The following is a 20,404-nucleotide window of genomic DNA, read 5'->3' as shown; positions in this document are numbered from 1 at the left end:
CAGGCGGCTGTACCGGGACTGAGGCCAGCTCATCTGGCCCCACAGCCATGCACCAAGCCCATACCCACCGTCAGTCACACCAAACTGGTTACTTTAAGTATTTTTATTCTGGGTGATACTGAGACCCAGTCCTTGTCCCATGTCACCACTCAGCTGGGGAGGTCCCCGGTATCAGTGACCTCCTTCCCCACAGCAGGACTATTAGAGGAGAGAGTGAGGCTCTGTCTAAAGCCACCAGGGAAGGCCGTGTAGAGCTGTGTGACGTGGGCAGGGCTGTCCCTCTGCACCCCTGGGTTCCTCATAGGCCAAGTGTGGACATTCAGGGGCCACCTCACCTGGGGGTGTGGGGCTGATCAGGGGTGTGGCATTGCCTCCCCACCTGGGCCTGGCATTGGGCCCCCTCTGCCTTCCCAGGGGGGTATTTGCACACATACCGTGGAGAGGCAGCTGGCCACAGTGGCCTCTGCTGGCAGCTTCATCCTTGGGCAGGCGCTATAGCTCAATCAGAGGTTGCAGTGCTGACCCTACAGTCACCATGAAGTCTCTGGTTTGGGTCACCATAGGGGAGCTCAGAATGTAGGGCTATGGGCTTGAAGCTCAGTGGGACTCTGAGCTTGGGGTGGCTCCCCGCAGGGAGGGCCTTGCTGTTTCTGGTGCTGATTGCAGGGTCTGGGGCTGGTGGGACCAGAGCGAGCTGGAGCTGTGTCCTGCACCCATCACACACGCCCTGCTCGCTGGGCCTGACCTGCGTATCAGAGAGTCAAGGATGATCAGGGTGGCTAAGGACCCTGGGACCAAAGAGCCAGGCTTCTGGGGTCAGTTTTCAATATGAAGGATGCTGACCCATGGTGGGGGCAGGGGGCTCCACGTCTCACATGCCTTGGGCTATTGGGCACAGCTCTGGGGACCAGGGTGAAGTGTCCCATGCCTGGGGGCTCCTTGGAGGCTCTGATGGTGGCGTTGGCAAACACAGCCTCCTTCACCTTCGGGAGGTGCTGTTGGGGGTGCTGGGGACCCAGAGAACCTCCACTCCAGCCTGTCTGGTCACGCCACCTTCTGTTCCCCTGCAGAGACACCCCAGCACCCTGTCTTTTCGCTGCTCGCTGGCAGACTTCCAGATCGAGAAGAAGATAGGCCGAGGACAGTTCAGCGAGGTCTATAAGGCCACCTGCCTGCTGGACAGGAAGACGGTGGCTCTGAAGAAAGTGCAGGTGCGCGCAGCCCTGGGGATGGGCTGTGCACCTTGACACTGCCGCCCTGGCCGGGGCGCCCCCGCCCCTCTGTGGACACAGAAGTCAGTGTCCAGCCACCCAGCCACTGGGAGAGCCAGGGGGCTCATGGAGGGATGCTCACTGTGAACCATAAAGGACAAGAAAAAATGAGCATGCATTGAGTCCCTGCTGTATACTGAGACATGCTCAGAATGCATGAACCTTGTATAACCTGTGCGTGGAGTGACTGTTTCATTTTTCACTTGAGGAAAACAGTGTAGACAAAGTGGCTCCCCAGGCCACAGGCAGTTCGGGAGAGCAGAGATCTGGCCTGCACGTGACTGGCCCCGTGCCTGAGCCTATTCCATGGTTTTGGGCTCCAAGGGTCCTTCCTGTCCTCTGCATCCCTTCTAAATGGAGGAAAGGTGTCTCCTGGCGAAGCCAGGCCCGGTGCACACTGGCAGTGAGCTCCAGTGAATCCTGTGGAGCTTCCCGGGTGCCACCGTTTGCTCATTGGTCCTTAAAGAGCAAGGCGAGCAGCCTGGGCCTCCTCTGTCCAGGAGGGAGAGGGCAGCTCAGACCACCAGTCCCAGGAGGGGAACAGGGGGACGACTTAATGGTGTCCTATAGACCTGTGACCCTTGTGTGCCTCAGGACGCTGGGGGGCAGCGGCTCCTGTGTCCGAGAGGGCCTGTTTTGGGGCCTTCCCAGAGGCTCACCTGGGCTGTCAGCCTCTCCGGTGCCGTGGTGAGGGCCACATCGGGGCTGCTGCGGTGTGCGCCTCTGATCCCCAGAGGCGCCAGGAGGACCCTGCTGAGTGAGCTCAAGGGGGACTGGGGACTCGGGGACACAGTGACCCACACCACACAGGCCGGGCTGTTAGCCCCATAAGCAGAGGGAGAAACGGAGGCTCTGAGCACATGCCTCTCACCAGTGTGTGGCCACAGCAATTCGCTGGTCCCCGGGCTTCAGTCCCCTCCTCTGAGAGTTGGGTACAGTGACTCCATCACAGGAGTGGTCCTGGGATTAGGGGTGACACCATTAGTGCAGCACCGGGCTTGTGGGTGCTCAGTCAGAGGGAGCTCTTGCTCTTAGGGGCCCCTTGGCAAGGAGGTGGGAGAGCTGAGGCCTGAATGCCGGCTGTGACTCCTGGCTCTGGTCTAACCGGCTCTTTCCCTCCTGTCAAGATCTTTGAGATGATGGACGCCAAGGCCAGACAGGACTGCGTCAAGGAGATCGGCCTCCTGAAGGTGAGTGTTCTGGGCCAGGCAGGAGTCCTTGTTGGCGGGCTGGACGGTTGCACTGAAAGACAGCGTGGCTCTGCTGTGTCGGCCCAGGTCCCCCAGTCTAGATTCTGGGGACCGTCAGCTCGCAGCATAGATGCACATCCCTCTCCCGAAATGTCGGCCTTTTAGAAGCTGCTCTCGGGGGCTCTGGCTGGGCTGGTGTGTGGACAGGGCTGGGTACATCATGGAGGGGTTGGGGTTCCGCTGCTCCCACCTCCTAGACTCAGTCACCAGGGGCTCCGCTCTGCTCCAGCCCCTGGGGTGTGTCCCGCATGGGCTTCCACGACCACCTCAGCCAGCACGGGCTCTGGCGTGGGAGCCGAAGGCTGGGTCTGCACGCTGAGGGAATCAGTCAGGTGATGGGGACAAATATTCAGGAGTGCCCCCTGCCACTTGCCACCTGCCCCCTCAGCTCTCCACCAGTGCTGTGGGGACTTCCAGGTTCTTAGCCCACTCCCCTTCCCAGCCCTCCTCAAAACACGCCCGTCTTACAGGTGAGGAAACTGAGACCCGGGGACACAAACGGCTTTCCCAGCATCACCCAGGTCTGCCAACTCCCACATGCAGACCTTTCCCTGGGCGCCCCCCCCCCCCCCAGTAGGTCCCGGGCCCTCGTCCTCCTGAGCTCGCAGGGCAGGGCAGGCGTTGGGCTGGGCCATCCGACACGGATGCCAACTCGCTCGCTCGCTCTCTCCTGCCGCAGCAACTGAACCATCCGAACATCATCAAGTATCTGGACTCATTCATCGAGGACAACGAGCTGAACATCGTGCTGGAGCTGGCCGACGCCGGCGACCTCTCGCAGATGATCAAGGTCAGGGTGCCAGGGAGCGTGTTCGGGGGCTGTCCAGACTGGGGCCCAGGCTCAGTAGCCTCTTGGCCCACAGTCCTCACTGCCCTGGCCTCAGCCCTGGCCTGGTGGGGTCTTCAGGCTCCATCCCCAGCCGCCGTGGGCAGCTGAGAACCGTGTCCCTCGATTGAGCCCAGCAGGTGCCAACAAAGGCAGAGGCCATGCTTGGGCAGGGGGTGGCTGGCGAGGGCTACTCTGTTCACCCACACTGCCCCAGCCTATCCAGGGCACAGGGGGCCACTCTGCCTCACAAAAAGAGCAGGGACAGCACCCCGTAGATCAGACCCCATCTCACAGGTTCTGGGAAAGTGCCCTGGGGGGGTCCCTTTGCCTCGTTTTATAGGAGGGGAAATCTGAGCCCAGAGAGGTTGAGAGACTTGCCTGAGATGCCAGCAGTGGGCACGGGGTGTGCCGGGCCCGGTCTGTTTTCCTGGCCTGGGACTATTCAGTAGACACTGTCCCCAAGACAATCCCTCCAGGGCTGGAGGGACACTCTTCATTTCTATGTGGTGGCCAATGCCTGGGGCCTTCGTGGCTGAGGACTGGCCACGTGACACAGGCAGCCTCAGGCCAGACCTCGCCCTGGCGAGCCTCCCCTGCCCCCACTGCCCAAGTCACCTGGGAGCCTGGCATCAGGGACACTGCAGCTCCACTGATGGAGGGCCCTGGCCATCAGCCACAGCTGTGCCTCGCTGGCTCACGCACCCCGAGTCCACGCTCAAAGAGTTTAGCCTCACAGCCTCTGGGTGCAGGAGCCTTTGCCCACAGCTGGCCCTGTCTCCCCCCCAAGGCCCTTCTTCCTGCAGGCCTGGACATTTCCCTTCAGCCCTGACGTGGGCGCCCATCCCATCGCTGCCTCCCTGAGCCCACACCCCCCACCCCTTTCCCATTGGAAAGGCGGGAGACGAGACGTGGGTTCTCTGCCTTCCCAGCAGGCACCGGGGCTGAGCCCTGCTCGCACTCGCTCCTCTGAAATTCGGCCCCTAGGAATAGGCGTCACTGGGAAGCAGCACCACTTGAGCTGTTATCACCGGCTTTTATATTTTCCTTGACATGTTAATGCATTTGCAGGGACGTTAATCTCCGCTGGGTCCCTGGTGGGAGCAGATGTGCTCTATCGCATGTCACCCCCACCTCATCGCTTCTGCCCCTGTCCTTCTCCCTGACGGACGCTCGACTCCCACCGTGGGTCAACCCCATGCCGACACCGGGGTGCCACTTGCCCTGGCTCTGCTCTCAGGGAGCCCAAACCCTGACAGGAAAGCCTGTGCACATCAGGGAAGGCTTCCTGGATGAGGGGACCCCCCACAGGACCCCAGGTGGACGGGGAGTGCAGAGGCAGAAACAGCTGTGCACTTTGGTCCTCTGAGGGCACCAGATGAGGTGGGGACCGTGGGGTCACGCAGGGCCTCTTGGTCCAGGCTCAAGATTCAGGACCATGCCCTGAGGTCTGCAGGACTGCCCAAGACTCACGGCAGTGAGCAAATGTGGTCCGCCCTGTGTGTGAGAAGGACAGGACACAGGGCCGTCGGAGGGCCAGGGCAGGACGCAGTAGCAGAACGAGTCCAGGTCGCACCCTGCGGCCCAGCCCCCTCGCGGCCTCAATCCACGCAGAGGGGCTGTGGGCAGGCAGGGGCTGGGGTGCCGCCATGCTGATCCCTCCCTTCCCGTGCCTCAGTGTCACCCAAGCCCGGGGACCGTTTAGGAGAGGGCACTGTGGGAGCGGCAGGCAGGTGCCCACTCTTCCAGGCTGCAAGAGAGCAGGGGCGAGGAGGGATGGACAGCCCCCGCACCCCGCACCCCGTGCCTCTTCCTGGCTCTCCCAGGCCACCCTGTTCAGGGTTCACATCAGTCACCAGCTCTGCAGGACGGGGTGAGGACACGGGTGGGGGAGTCTCTGGGGATTCATCCCCTTCACTGGCCATCTCTCCTCCCACGTCCCCCACCCTGCCCACCCCTGCTCCCTCTGACAGCTGCGAGGGACTCACCTGGGAACTTGGTTTGGGGCAGCCCCCGACCAGGGGGAGAGAAGGGCGGGGCAGACCTGGCCCCTGGTCACACCTGAGACACACACAGTGATCTTGGCGTTTTCTCATCTAACTTACCGCCCAGTGCTGGGCGCAGGGTGGGAGCTGCCTCCCCACCCTGCCCTCTCCAGCTCACTCTGGGTTTGGAGAACAGGGGCCTGGCCAGCTGGCCCGAGAGGTTGCTGGCCAGCAGGTCTTTGTCCCCGGGTCCTGCAGCCTGAGGGCCAAGGAGGGCCTCCCTAGGCATGGGGCAGGCGTTATCTACGAGGGACAGCAAAGCTCAGAGATGCTGCTGCTGCCCCAGAACCCACCAGAGACTCCGTGCCTTCCCACTAAATGTCAGGTGACGTTGAGAGGATGTGACATTTAGAAAATCACCACTCGGCTGTGCACATCCCTGCGTGAACACTGTAATGAGGATTCGGTAACATCACGGTGTAAATATCCCAGCCTGACCACCCCGAGCCCTGGGGTGGCCCTGGGGGGGTTCTGCTGGAAGCCTGGGACAGTTCACCCACGAGGTCCCCCTCCTAGAGAGCCTCAAGGGGCTTTGCTTTGAAGCCAGGAGCTTCCAGCTGTGACTGTCCCCCTTCTGGAGGCCCCAGCTCCAGTGCTGCAGCTGCTTAGCTCTGGGCACATTCCTCAACCTCTCTGAGCTAGTGCCTGCTCAGTTTCCTGGAGTGGGCGGGGACCTGGGGCTTTCTAGGCAGGAAATCTGGGGCTGCGCTGTGACCTGGGCCCTTGTGAAAAGCCACCGTCCTCCCTACTTTGGTCCTCTCTTCCACCCATAGCCCTGGGTGGGGCAGAGATGCTACTGGCTTCTCTGCACCAGAGCAGCTGCCGACAAATGGGCACAGCGTTGCCTCTGGCTGCTTGGTAAAAACATGGCTGCCCTGAAGGGGAAAGCCCAGGGGGAAGACCGCTGCTCAGGCACCTGGAGCAGGAGCCTTGGCCCCCGTCCGCAGCCCAGGCCTGGCATTCAGGAGCCCGGCATGTTGATGTGGCCGCTGCTCAGGAAGAGTCCTGCCTCATCGCTCCAGGCCTGCTGCCTGCCCCAGAGCAGCCGAGGGGTGGTGCTTGGTTGTTTTTTCTGGAGTGTTTAGTGGGGTTCTCCTGACAGGGGCCGTTGAGAACGTGGACCTGCTTCCTCGAGGTGGCCCAGTGTCTTTAGCAACCTGGCTGCATCAGCTCTGGGACTGGAGGAGGCGGGGCAGCTGCCCTCCTCATGGGCTTGTCCACAGGCCTTTGAGGGCCGCTGTGGGGCACCTAGAGATGACCTTCCTCCGGCTCGTGCTGGGCCAGGCCGCCCCCGGTGCCAGCCTGGGCCCAGGTGGTTGTGGAGGTGGCCCTCCTGGTCCAGGCTCATGGTCTACCCGTCTGCCTGGGAGCCTGCTCACTGGGCCTGCCCGTCTATCCCCACAGTACTTCAAGAAGCAGAAGCGGCTGATTCCCGAGAGGACGGTGTGGAAGTACTTCGTGCAGCTTTGCAGCGCCGTGGAACACATGCACTCGCGCCGGGTGATGCACCGAGGTGGGTGCCAGGCACCTGAGCCCCGTCCACAGCTTCCCCGGGCTCCCCTTGCTCCTGGGAGCCCCATGAGGAGTCAGACCTCTTGGCATTGCCCACACAGGGCAGATGTGTCCAGCAGCTGCACGCACATCTGCTCCGTGTCAGCAGCCGCCCTCAGGGGACCTGAGTTCAGGGAAGGAGGGCCACCTGCACATGGTCTCCAGGCCAGTCTGCACCAGCACAGGTAGCCAGTTCCAGTGCGGCCCCAGCTCTGCCCAGAGAAGGGAATTTTGATATGGGCTTTGACGTCCTAGTAGGAGTTGGCCTTGCCCTCAGGGAGCCCATCACCTGCAAGGCCCTCCCCTGGCCACCCAGGCCACCTGACACACACCAACTCTCCTCTTTCCCTGCAGACATCAAGCCCGCCAACGTGTTCATCACGGCCACGGGCATCGTGAAGCTCGGCGACCTTGGCCTGGGCCGCTTCTTCAGCTCCGAGACCACCGCGGCCCACTCCCTAGGTGAGGCGCCCATCTGCCCTGCAGTCCCGGGGGCCGTATCTTTAGCAACCTGGCTGTACCAGCTCTGGGGCTGGAGGAGGCCCGGGACGTTCGGTGGATTAGTACAGGAAAATGCCTCTGGAAGCCCAGAGCTGACTCGTCCTTTCAGAACAGACCCCAAAGGAGTAAATAGGCCCAAGGAGCCGTGGGCGCCTCCTGCCGCCTCCAGGGAAGGCCAGCGGAGCCCAGGCTGGGGGCGGGAGGTGTCAGTGCTCCTTGACCTTGCCCGCTCTCCCCCCTCCCCATGCACGCTCTTCCACCCACACTCCGCTCCCTGCACATTTGAATTGCTTCCGTTTTGGGGGTTGTTTTGAACAGGCAGTTGTGAAGCTGGGGGGAGCCAGCTGTCACCCAGGAGGTGGCCTTGCAGCTGCTGTGGAGGGTGAATGAGAGCTGTGGGGTGGGCAGAAGGAGCAGGCCAGCCTCCCGGTGGAGCTGAGCGGGCGCCTTGGTGTGGCAGGGACAGGGTCCTTGAGAGGCCACAGGCTGAGGTCGCAGGAAAGGGAGGTGAGGCCCTGAATGCAGGAGTTGCTGCAGGGAGAAACTCGACTGGGTGTGCCAGTCCCTGTGCTTGTGTGTGACGGGCCTGAGGCTTGGGTGATGACAGTGGAGAGGCGCTGACTTACAGAACAGGGAGGAGCACAGCCCCCATAGAGCATGGAAACGGGGCCACCGCAGAGGCCTGGGGGATGGGCAGGGCCTCCTGCTTCCCCAGAGCCAGTTCCCAGCACCCACTGTGCTGCCCAACCCCGAGCCAACATACCCTGGGTGACAGGAGAGAGTGGACCTGCGCACAGGCGGCCGCCTCCCTGGAGCGGCAGCGGGCACTCCACACGCTGCACGGCTCAGACCCGGGCATCTCCCGTCCCCTGACACCTGGGTGCCTGTGGCCAGCTGAGTGTGCCAGGAGCATCTTCTGGTGACAGGACAGGTGCTTTCAGGAAGAGGTTTTCTATGGAAACTGTCACTGTTCATTCAGGTCCTGAGGGCTTAGAGACTCCACGTCTGGCACACACTTGGGAGAAATGTACAGGCTGCTTCTGGGAGTGAGGTGGGGGAGCTTCCCTGTCCATCCTGGGGGCACCTGGCCTGGCCTCTCCCTTTGACTCCAAAAGAAAGGACTTGCAAGGACGTCCCCAGGGAGATCAGGATGCGCCTTCATCTCTGCAGCTGTCTTGGGCTCTGTGGCACCCTTCCTTTCCACGGATGAGGGGTCCCTCGTCCAGGAAGCTGGAGTGATTTTATCTTCATGCCAGGACTCGAATGAGGGCCTTCCCTGCCAGAACCCATGCTTCTTACCAAAGGCCAGGGCTGGGGCTCAGAAGACAACCTGAAGTCTCCACCGGGACCCCGGCCACTGGCTCTCCACTGCCAGAAGGACCCCCTGTCTTTCAGGTCCTCTCAGACACCTCTCTGGTGAAAACAGTTTGGGGCTGTTGGCCGAGCTGGGTTGGTTGTTCACTTCGTGATGGAATCGGCCTCTGCCCTAGTTGACAGGTGCTCTACCACTGAGCCGCACCGCCAGTCGCCCCATCTGGCTTAAGAGCTTCAGAAGGGCCAGAGCACGCTAGGAAACTGTCATAGAAGAGCGAAGGCCCCTGCCTCCTGGGCCCGTCAGTCAGGCCTGAGCCTTTCTCTGTCCCGCTGCAGAAGAGATGGCGGCACTCGTCAGAGCTGGTTAGGATCGCATCATTAGGGACGGGCAGAGATACCGTCTCTTCCGACAGCGTGATCTTGATCCACTCGGACTGGTGCACTTATTATATTAATGAGAAGGAATTGGAACTTGGGAAAAGGCCGCCCCCCTGAGCCAGGCTCTTCCTGATGCCTCTGAGCAGCGACCAGGACATGTGATGGGTGGAAGGAGCTTTTACAGGCCTGTTCCCGCTCTGGGCTGTGCACCCAGCATGCAGGACACACCACTGAGCTGAGGCTTGCATGGGGGATTGGCCAGGCCCTGCTCGCTGCATAAGCACCCAGAACCCAGGACTCTGCATCCTCAGGCTCTGTGAAGGGGACAGCATGGAGCCAAAGCACAGGACCCAAAGTCTCCACAGCAAGGTTCTACAGAGAGCTAAGTCTGACACACATTTGGGCAAGCGATGGAGCTAATAGGCATCCTATTGAGACTCAGGAAGGACACAGAGGCAGGGGCTCCTTCATGTCCCGTGTGTGGGTACGACTTGTGAATCCACCGGGTCTGATGTGTACCTACTATGTGAGGATGCTGTGGTGGCAGCCACTTTGCCCTGGCAACCACCTCATCTCCCAGGTCTGCTGACCCAGGACCTGAGCTTATGCAAATCCGATCTCCTCCTCCTCCCCCGCCCCTTGCTGCCACTGTATTTGCTAACATGAGGCTGGCATGAAAGGGTATTAGTCAGTGCCATGGTCGGGCTGACAGGTGCGGTACCCAGCGGTGGCAGAGCGGCTGCCTCAGTGTCAGGAATAGGAGCCGTAATTAGAGCGCAGAACAGAATGAGCGTCAGACGAATTACCAGGCAGCAGATCATATTTGTCAGGAAGGATTGCATACATAAAAATTAAGTGACAGTACACGCCGGCATAATGAAAGAAAAATGAAAGATTTGCCTATACACCGCTCACAAGCTACAAGCAAGTGTCTCGCTCCAAGCAACGCAGCAGCTGCAAGACAACCAGGGGCTGCAGAGTGGCTCCTGGGTCCTGCTTGCCTGCAGCAGGGACAGGCTGCCGCGGGCTGGCACTGGGGGTGGGAAGGGTGGCCGGCTCGTGCCCAGGGCCTGGGTAGGGCACTGCATGGCCTCTCAGGCTGGGGAATAGACCCGCTGGGGGCAGCCCCCATTGGGTACAAAAGACTCATGTTCCTTCCTGCTTCCCTGAGCTGGTGCAAAGGTCTGTGATTCTGCACTCTTCCCTTCATTGAAGAGACGCCATGTTGACAGACATAGGCAGTCCCAGATGGCCTGGTGAGAGGACAGGAGACCCCTCCTGAAAGCCTAGTGCACACAAGTGGATGCTGGCCAGGGACTCCAGCTGCACCAGGGTCTCCAGGGTCTCCAGGGTCTGGACTGTCTCAGCCTCTCCAGAGCCACCCTTGGCTTCAGTGTTCCAGTCTCTGAACTCAAAAGGGCAAATCAGGAGGAGGAAGAGGCTCAAAACCAGTCTTAAAACATTTTTCTTTAAAAAAAGAAAGAAAATCATCACAACCAGGCTGTTTATGGATGAGGAAACTGAGGCTGAGAGACTCTGGGGCCCCACCAGGGATCGCCGCAGTCCTGTGGTCACATCCACAGTGCGGTGGGAGGTGGGTTGGGCCAGGGGTGCCCAGAGACAGGATTGAGAGGATCCTAAGGTGCCTCTGGGGCAGGAGACCCTGGGCGCTCCCAGGGCTGGATGTCACAGGAAGGAAGGAGCCAGAGCGTTGCGGGGACATGGGGGCTTGTCCTGAGCCCACGGGGAAGGATGGGGCTCCTCTCCTCACCACGGGCCAGTGCTGCCATGCGTGGGACCACGTGAGACCGTGCCGTGCTGCGACCTGCCTGCACTGACGGGGTCTGCCCGTCTGCACAGCCAGATGCCCCCGGGATCCTGGGGCGAGACAGAAGCTGTGTGGGTCCCAGCCTGGCCTCCTCCTGCCCACAGCGCAGGACACCTGGGAACAGTGCCTGCCAGTCCCTCTGACCCAGAAACCTTTCTCAGCAGGTAGTGCACCAGCCTGAGTTTCAGATGGTTCTGGGGCCGAGGGCTGGGAGGCCAGGTGTGGCCATGTTGGATGAGCTGCTGCCAGGGAAGCTGAGGGGGCTTCAGGGGACGGAGTGAGGGATGGGTCTGAGCCTGGAGGCAAAGGCACCCCCTCGGCATGGACCCCTGAGGCCGGTGTGGCCCCTGCTCAGGGAAACCTGCAGCCTGGGACGAGGCTCATCACCACTTCTTTCCCAGAGTGGGAAGTGAGGCGACAGGAGGGGCACCCTCTCTATCGTGGGGACACGGAGGCAGAGCCGGCCTTTCGGATCTCCACTGGGGAACGGGGGCTGCAGTGGGTGGAACTGCGGGTCTGGCTCCAAGCTCCCGTGGTGTCCACGCCCCTGCCACCCCAGGAGGGCCCCGCCTGGGGAGGGACGCAGTGGCCCTGGCTCTGTTTGGGGAAGGGGCAGCTCCCAGACACCAGGCCTCGCCCTCACGTGCAGTCTGCCTTTTTCACATCTAATGAACACGTTTCAAATGCTGCGAGCCTTTCAAAACACCCGAGGTTTGTGTTGACAGGCGCGTCCTGGGAAGCAGCGCCTTTAATCAGCCGCCCCTTTGAGGCCCGCGTGCGCTCTCCTCTGATATGGGCTGGTTTGAAATCGCGAGGCCTAGTGGGGACTCGGGTGGCCAGGGTTCCTCAGGTTTCTCCCGCAGGCCCCACCCGGCCCCCACTGGCGGGGGGCGTAGTTGCTGGGAGATGGGTCAGGGCCCAGGCCAGGTGGGCTCAGTGGCATCTGTGTGTCACTGTAGGGTGACTCTCTCATGAAGCAGGCTGTGCCACCCACAGAGGTCCCTAGGGACAGGGTCCCTGTCTGTGGAGACACCTCCTCCTGCCAGCTTCTCCTAGTCCTCCCCAGAATCTGGGGACGCATCCCCAGTGGCCCACAGCGAGCTCGGGTACCTTTGAAGTTCCTCGTTTCATCTTGGATACTCAGCAAGTAGCACCTGCTCCATCCGCCTCAGATGTGCCGTCGGCAGGACGCAGGCTGCACGTGACTCGCTCCAGGTCAGGCTGGTGCAGCGGAAGAGGCGCTGCCCTGCCCTTCTGGCCCCACAGCAGCTCAGTGGTGGACCCCAGAGCACCCCCCTTTAAGGTGCTCATACCCTCGGTGGAGGGACCTGAGGACCCCGCCTGCCCGGGATGGGCCACACCTGCCTCCATTAACGCTTCTTAAATCCACTGGGTTTTGTCCCCGTCTGCTGAGCACCTGAAAGTTGCCGCAGGTCGGCCACCAGCCTCAGCCTTCCCTGGCCCTGGAGCCTGCCTCAGAGCCCCCAGCACTTGGGAGAGTTGCAGGTGCCCAGGGTCCACACAGAGGTCTCGCCACAGCGCTGGGTTCCACGTTGTCACAAGCCCTCCCAGGTGGCCACCCTTCAGTCCAGCCTTGACATATGTAGCTGGCTTCTCCCGGGCACCCCGGAGACAGGCTGTTCTTCCTCCCGATGGGTCCCCTGCAGCAGGGCCGCCACTCAGCAGCAGCCTCCGTCACCACTGGATGGAGGGGGTGGATGGATGACCAGGGGATAGATGGATGCACCCACTGTTGGCAGACAGTAAATTGAGGGCCAGACAGATGGAGAATGATGGGTGGGCAGCGGTCTGTGATCCTGGCATCTTAGAATAAAGCCCTCAGTTGCCCAAGGCACTTGTGTCTTTGCCACAGTGGGAGCGAAGCAGCCAAGGCCTGGCCACTGTGCAGGTCATCCTGGCCTGTCCCAGCATCCCTCCTGTGAAGGCCCAGGCAGATGTCCAGTGAGCAGAGAGAAGTCTGAAGCAGAGAGGAGCCGCCAGGCCAGCCAGGAGGGGCCTCCACAGGGGTCCTGAGGGTGCAGAGCAGACATGAGGGGACACTCCAGCCCTCCCAGGGGACAGCACCTCCACCCATCGCCTCAGGGCTTCTATGTACCCCATGGACTCTACATGCCTGTCCCCCATAGACACACCATCCACAGCACCCGGGTGCTGGAACCTACTTGCATCAGCCCCATGTGCCCCCCGTGTGCCTGTTATCCTGTGGTCCCGCCATGGTGACTCGGGCATCCCCTTCACACTTGGCTATGACCCCAGTGAAGGTGGTTTTGCTTCTAGGAGTCCCCGTTTTGCCTTCCCCGTGGACTCCCATAGGTGCACTGGTGACCAATAGCCCTCCTTGTGAAGAGCCCTCAGCCCCCGGTTCCAGCCGTCCAGTGTGCAGACGGGATGGCGGTTCTCCAAATCAGGTCTGGAAGGGACGGCTGCTGCCCGTCCTCAGGGAGCACAGCCGTGGAAGGGAGCTTGGTGTCCTCGTACAGCAGGAGTCATGGTTTATACCCCTGAGCTCACAGAGCCCGTCCCTCCATGTGGCCATACGTATTGAAGGGGTGCCTGAGGCTACAGGGAAGGGGACAGACCCTGGCACAGCCCCGCACTCAGCTGTACTGGAGCAGGGTGCTGGTCACGGCGGCAAACAAGGCCCTGTCCCTGGGGAGCCCACAGCCTAGAGGAGTGGCACCCAGCGCCACCCGCGCCCCTGCTCATGGGGCAGCCAGTTTTCCTCCTTTTCTGATGAGACGAGAAAACCAAGATAATAACAGGCTCAGACAGTTCACTTTTTCCGTGACAAGGACTGTGGTAGATTTTGAGATTAAGAGTTTGCTACTTTTTCTACTTTTACACTGTTTTTATTTTATTTTATGATTTTTATATTTTTATTTTTTTATTTTATTTTTAAATTTTTTAATAACTATTTTATTTCATTCACTTATTTTTACGTGGTGCTGAGGATCAAACCCAGCACCTCACACATGCTACGTGAGCGCTCTGCCACTCAGCCCCAGCTCCTGTGCTTTTATTTCAAAAATACTGTCACTAAGGGATAGTTGGGGTTTTTATGGGGGGGATAATTTTTAAAAATACAGTTTTTTTTTCCACTTAGAGAAGGAATGATCTCCCCGGGATCACTTCATGAGTTGGCACAAAACCCACCCTGTGTTTGCCCCCAAATGTCTTTTGCTGCTGTGTACCCCATGGACCCTACGAGCCTGTCCCCCATAGGCACACCATCCAGGATGTCCTGAAGCCTGGGCCGCTGCTTCATGGCCCGTTCTCTCAGGACCCCTGTGTCACCTTGGCCACACTGGACACCAGCTCCTTCCTCTGCTCTGCGTACCGCTGCAGCCTGCTGTGGGACACGTGTCTCCAGGACAGTGACAATGCTCTTGTGGAGCACATTTCAAAACCTGGTCCTCAAGCCTCCGGAACAGTCTTCCTCCACGTGGGCTGATTGCAGTCTAGATCCCTGGGCCCCACCAGACTGGCCAGGGCAGCATCTCTGCCACAGCTTGCTGCCTCAGGGGATGGGGACTCGTGCCCCCTCAGGAAGTGTCCCCATCTTGCACAGCTCAGCTCTTCTGAAGCGTGTTCCAGAGGCAACACGGCAGGGCCTGGAGGTCAGCACACCCTTCCAGGATGTCCTGAGTGTTGGCCTTTTCTGAAGGAAGAGGGGGACCACCAGGAGAGTCCCCTCCTGTTGGTGGCCAAGCCTCATCCTCATCATCCAAAACTTTTATTTTTTTCAATACTGAGGAATGAACCCACAAGTGCTTTCCCACTGAACTTCACCCCCAGCCTTTTATTTTACTTTTTATTTTGAGACAAGGTCTTGCTAAGTTGCCGAGACAGGCCTCAAACTTGCCATCCTCCTGCCCCAGCCTCTTGTGTATCTGGGTTACAGGTGTGCACCACCACACCTGGCCCTTTTTTTAAAAAATTTTTTAGTTGTCAATGGACCTTTATTTATTATTATGTGGTGCTGAGAAGCAAACCCAGTGCCTCACACATGCTAGGCAAGCGCTCTACCACTGAGCCACAACCCCAGCCCCCCCACACCATTTTTTTTTAATTTTTAATTGAGGTGTGATATGTATACAGTAAAGTCTCCTAGTGCCCTTCCTGGGCCACTTTCCCTGTGCATGCTCTTTTGGCCTGGTTTCTTTCACTTCATATTTTGCTTATGAATGGACCTAGTTTTGTTCTTTTTAATGCTATATAGTATTCCACTTATGATTAGGCTGTTGTTTATGTGGTTTATCAATTTATCCATTCTGGTGACTGACGTTTGTTTCCATGTTGGGCTATTGCACATCCCCTCCGCACATCTTTGATTGTGTCTTTTAAGAGACAGAGCATCGGGTGACACCCACCTAGGAGTGGGATGGCTGGGTGACAGCCCCGGCAACCTGTGCGTCAGTGGATTTTTGTTCTGTTTCGTGTCATTCTCATGGAACACGGAGGTCCCGTGGCTCTGTGCGTCACCTGCTTTGTTTTCTTGGCTTTGGTTTCTCTCTAGCCCTCAGGTGGGTGTATAGTTGCAACCTGTTTTACTTGTATTTTGAGTCTCCCTGATGAGTACTGAGAGGCCTGATGCCGTTCCCTGCGCTCGTCGGGCCATCCGGGTCCTCTCTCTCTGAGGCGCCCCTTTGCTCATCTGAGGGGCGGGGCTGTTTTCTTCTACTCACTGGTTTATAGAAGTTTTAAAAGATAAGCAGCTGGCTCGTGCCTGAAATCTGTGGCTTAGGAGGCTGAGGCAGGAGGATCACACATTCAAACCAGCCTCAGCAATTTAGCAAGGCAACTTAGTGAGACCCTGTCTGTAAATAAATAAAAATTGGGGGCGGGGGGCGCTGCGGGTGCAGCTCAGTGGTAGGGCACTTGTGCCCAGCACTGCAACAAATGAATGAGATAAAATGTACCCTTCGTGTCAGTCCAGAGGGGTGGGGTGTATGGATTGAAGAGATTTCCTCAGACTGGGGCTTGCCTTTTTTTGCTACCAGAAATCAAATGCAGTGGCACTTTACTACCGAGCCGCATCCCAAGTGCCCCCACTTATTTTGTTTGTTTGTTTTGAGAAAGCCTTGCTAGCTTATGGCCTTAATAAATTGCTGAGACTGGCCTTGAACTTGGGATCCTTCTGCCTCCGCCTCTGAGATGCTGGGATGACAGGTGTGTGCCACCGTGTTCAGGTGTGGCTTCCCTTTTCACTCTCCGAGTGGTGTCTTTTGATGAACTGAAGTTCTTCACTTTAATGAAATATTTTTGAGGTCTGTGCCTTTTCTGTCCTGCTTAAGCTCAGCCAACGCAAAGTCTGGACAAGGTGTAGCCACAGATGGTGGCTATGTACAGTTTTGGGCGCCTGTGGGTCCGGGGTCACACCCCATTTCTGCTGATTTATGGGGGCCTCTTCCCCTGTCTGAGCTTCAGTTTCTCCATCTCTGAAATGGGGCTGCCTCCTCATGGGCTGTTGGAAGTGAGTGAGAGAGTGTGGAAGGGTCACCGTCAGCAGTGATTCCTTTCCCATTCAAAGCCTCATCCAGACTCTTCTGGATTCAGACGATCATGTTGAAGGGACTTTGGTTGCTTGCTTCCCATCCCCCATGGCTGGCAGAAACACCCTCTGGCTGCCCAGCCCCAGCCTGGCTCTCAGGTGGGTCCTGGGAAGCTCCTTGAAGTTCGCAGGTGCTTTTGATGCCCTTCCAGCATGGGTAGCTCCCCCCGCTCAACCTCACACCTGACAGGAAAAGACAGGCCCAGAGAGGAAGGGGGCTGCCCAGAGGCTGGGGCCTGCTCTGTCCCCTCCCCGAGCCCCAGGGCTCCTGTCCGTCCTGGCCCAGGCCCTCAGCACCTGCCCCTTGCTGTGTTTCAGTTGGGACGCCGTACTACATGTCACCGGAGAGGATCCACGAGAATGGCTACAACTTCAAGTCGGACATCTGGTCCCTGGGCTGTCTGCTGTACGAGGTGAGCCTCTCCCGCAGCTCTGCGGTCTTTGGGGGCATGTCCGTGGGGGACTCCCGGGCAGGGCAGAGCTCAGGTGGGAAGCTAGGGCTGCGCTTGGCTTGGTTAGCGGTGTGGCCCAGTGGCCAGCAGCAGGCTGGGGCCAGCCCTGCTAGGCTGCTCAGATCCGGGATGAGGGATGGACTGTAAGCAGACAGAGGGACACAGACAGGTGACGTGGGCCACTCAGGCTCCCTCACTGCCCCCCGCCGTTTCCTTGGTAACTGCATCCGCATGCTGATGGCTTTGCCTGTTGTTCATTATGTGAGGATGGATGGGGCCCGTGCAGGGCGCTGGGGACAGGGGAGCATCAGGCCTCATGGATGAGTCGCTGTGCTAGAGAGGCGTTCGCGTCCTTCCAGGCCTGGGAATGCGGGTCTTACCAAAGACTGCACCCCGCCCCCAGCTGAGGAAGAGCCACTGGGTGGCCATTGGGACAGGGAGATTTCTGTGTCTTGGTGGGCCAAACCCCGCCCACTGACTGGGCACATGGGGAGCGCGCACTCTTGACCACAGGGCCGTGACAGCCCCCAGCAGAGGGACGCCTGGGCCCTCTGGCGTCTCGGAGGGGTGCCCGACTTTCACGACCTGCCCTGGGCCACCTGATGCTGGACGGCTCTCGGAGTCCGTCCACCTTGTGAACGCCAGTGTCCCCACCCTGCACTGTCACAGCCCTGGTAAATGGACGGGGTGGAGGGCTTTGGTTGGAATCTTAACTATTCCTCTGCTTTCCCTGGAGCCAACACGGGTCCAGCGGAGCTGATCAGCTGAGGAACTTCTTTAAAGGGGATGTGGGTGGGGACACTCTGTGGCAGGGACAGGACATTTCCTTTGCTGCCTGAGAGGGGTCACCTCTTACTCGCCCCCGTAGTCCTGTGGATAAGCCTGCGGTTCGTGCTGCCCACCCTGCAGCACCTGGGTCGTGGCAGCCCTTGTGTCCCCTTGGCAGTGGGATTGCCCCTCCCTGCACTGCTCATGGACACTGAGGCCACAACTGTTCTCTTTGTGAGGTTTAGATGTTACCGTCTTTAAATCAGGGGCATGTGAGTCATAAGAACAGATGTTGCACCTTATCACTGCGTGTGATGTGGGGGGAGTGTGTGTCTGTGTGTGTCTGTGTGTGGTATGGTGTGTGTGGGGGTGCTGCTGGATGGAGCCCAGGGCCTCAGAAGGCTGGCCGAGGGCCCCACCATGCATCTTTGAGGTCCGGCTAGGGGTGGCCATGTGGCTCGGGTGTGACCCCTTCTCCTGGACTCAGCAGAGCAGGCAGCCCCAGAGCCACCTCCCAGGTCTGTGGCCGAGTCGGGCTCCAGCGGTCAGCAGTGGGGCAGGCCGTGTTCCCTCTCCTGGACTCTGCAGGTGCCAGATGCAGGAAGGGTCTTTAATGACCAGTGGCTGGGCACTCTGAGGCCAGGCGGTGCCCCGAGTGGCCGCCACAGATTGGGGCGTGCAGAGCATGGCTCCCCACCTGTCTCTCCACAGCCCAGCTCCTGGATGGGCTGAAGCCAGAGCAGGTGAGCAGGGTGTGGGGTGGGCTCTGGGGAGGGACAGAGGTGCAGGGCGGGTCTGGAGGGCAGCCATGTCCTTAGCAACAGGAAGAGAGATGAAAATCAGAGCTGTCCTCAGCAAGGACCACAGGACAGCAGCTGGTCCTGGGGCCCGGTACTGGCAGAGTCACAGTAGCAGGGAGCTGCTAGACCATAGGCACTGCCGTGGTGCTGGTGCTTGTCCCCAAGGTGAGTCGTGAGTTCAGGGTCTTTCCAGCCACCGCTCCGTGTCACCTTTGCAGGTGACACTCTAGCCACCAAGGGCCAGTGACAGCCAGCTCTCACCCAGTTCAGGGTTCAGTGTAGCAGCCCTGCCACCTACCTGCCTGGCCTGGGGCCCAAGGGGGACTCAGACCCACTTCTAAATGGACATCACATAGCCAGGTGTCCGGTCCTGAGGGGTAGGGACAACTTTTCTGGCCTCCCAAAGCCCAAGTCAGTGCAGGAGGCAGGGTCAGTGAGATATTCTGTGTCCACACATGCCCACACTCACAACTCACAGCTGTGGTCATTTGGGGGAGAGGTGCAGGACCCAGCAGGAGCCTAGACTGTGGTCAGGAGTTCCAAGTCCCAGCCAGCAGTTGCCTTCCAAAGGGCCAGGGCAGGTCAGCCCCCACTGCTGGGGCCGTCACCCTGTGGATAAGCTGGGGTCACTACTGCCTCACAGGAATGAATGCACCCTGGGGGCGAGGTGCCTGCTCAGAGGTGCCCTCGGCCTGACCACCAGCCTGCTGAGCCCACGCAAGCTGGGTGATCACTGTCCACTGCCCACCTCTGAGGCAAGGCTCCCGTAGCTGTCCCTGTTTCCCTTTTTGCTTTGTCCAGTGGGAAGCCCTGGTGCAGCTGAGCTTCAGTCCCTGTGTGCTTCCCCCGTCTCTGTCCTCATGGATGTTGACCCTAGTCCAGATGGCTTTTCCTTTTCTTTTCCTACAGTTTTATTTCTGGAAACTGCTTCTTGCCCCCGTAAGCCATGAGGGTCTCTAATATAAACAAACACAGGCCAACCCGGCCGGGGGAGAGCGCCACATCCCCCAGGGATCCTGGGAGGAGTGCGTCGCACCCTCAGCTTGGCCAAGGCCTCTGCCACACACCAGCCATTCCCTGCTGCAAGCCTTTGTCCCGCTCCTCAGAGGCAGATGCAGCCCCAGCCTCACTGGATTCCCAGTCAGGCAGGCCAGCTCCAGCCATCCCGGCCTCCTGAACACATGTCCAACAGGGGCAGCGTTCCACCCTGGTGGCTCCCCGGCATCAGGCTCCCGCCTGGGCGACTTGATTTATTTGTTGGCAGTATGTGGGGCCACGTGGCCTGCAGCCAGAGGGACAGATCGTCAGCGGGAAGCCGATGCGATCAGTCAGTCAAGTCCCTCAGGGACTGAGCGTCTTCAGGGAGGCAGGCGCCCATCTAAACCTCACAGCCCTGGGTCCCCCAGGAAGAGGGTCAGCATGGCAGATGTGGCCGTTATAGCCAGCCCCTCAAGGGTGACAGGGCACCCCTCTTTCCACTCCCGCAGCCCGGCAGGGAAGGAGAAGCGGATGTTTTCCCAGCAGACATGGAGGGGCCACATCTGGGCCTGGGCTGCGGTAATTGGAAGGAGACATCCCAGTGTCACGTTGCAGCCTCCGCTGGTCAGCCTGCAGGGTCTTCCCAGGTGCCAGCCTGAAGAGCTGTGACAAAGCCCCACCTCACCCCACCCCCACCCCACAGATGCCAATTGGCAATCTGGCGTGGTGCTGGGCACACATGCCTGGGGCAGCACGGCCGGGGGCTGAGGCATGCCCAGTCAAGGACAGCACTGCCCCGGGCCCCCCGGCCCCCAGGGCCCCAGCGTGGCTTTGGAAGTCTCAAAAGTGCCGCATACTAGCTCTCCATGA

The 20,404-nt window shown here is 59.7% G+C and overlaps 1 protein-coding gene across 2 annotated transcripts in view; it reads left to right on the top strand.

The window, feature by feature from the left end:
- The window catches only part of Nek6 (NIMA related kinase 6), a 78,063-nt gene that overhangs the window by 45,006 nt on the left and 12,653 nt on the right, over positions 1-20,404 (top strand). For both annotated transcript variants that reach the window (XM_076845501.2, XM_076845502.2), the window contains exons 3-8: positions 1,071-1,211; positions 2,399-2,461; positions 3,201-3,311; positions 6,797-6,905; positions 7,298-7,405; positions 16,855-16,949. In XM_076845501.2, coding sequence (XP_076701616.1) covers positions 1,071-1,211; positions 2,399-2,461; positions 3,201-3,311; positions 6,797-6,905; positions 7,298-7,405; positions 16,855-16,949 — 627 coding nt within the window. The remainder of the gene's footprint in view (positions 1-1,070; positions 1,212-2,398; positions 2,462-3,200; positions 3,312-6,796; positions 6,906-7,297; positions 7,406-16,854; positions 16,950-20,404) is intronic.

The sequence above is a fragment of the Callospermophilus lateralis genome, chromosome 2 (genome assembly GCF_048772815.1).
Source record: "Callospermophilus lateralis isolate mCalLat2 chromosome 2, mCalLat2.hap1, whole genome shotgun sequence".
NCBI lineage: Eukaryota > Metazoa > Chordata > Mammalia > Rodentia > Sciuridae > Callospermophilus > Callospermophilus lateralis.
The sequence above is the reverse complement of the archived record's forward strand: the minus strand, read 5'-3'. Positions and strand labels throughout refer to the sequence as shown.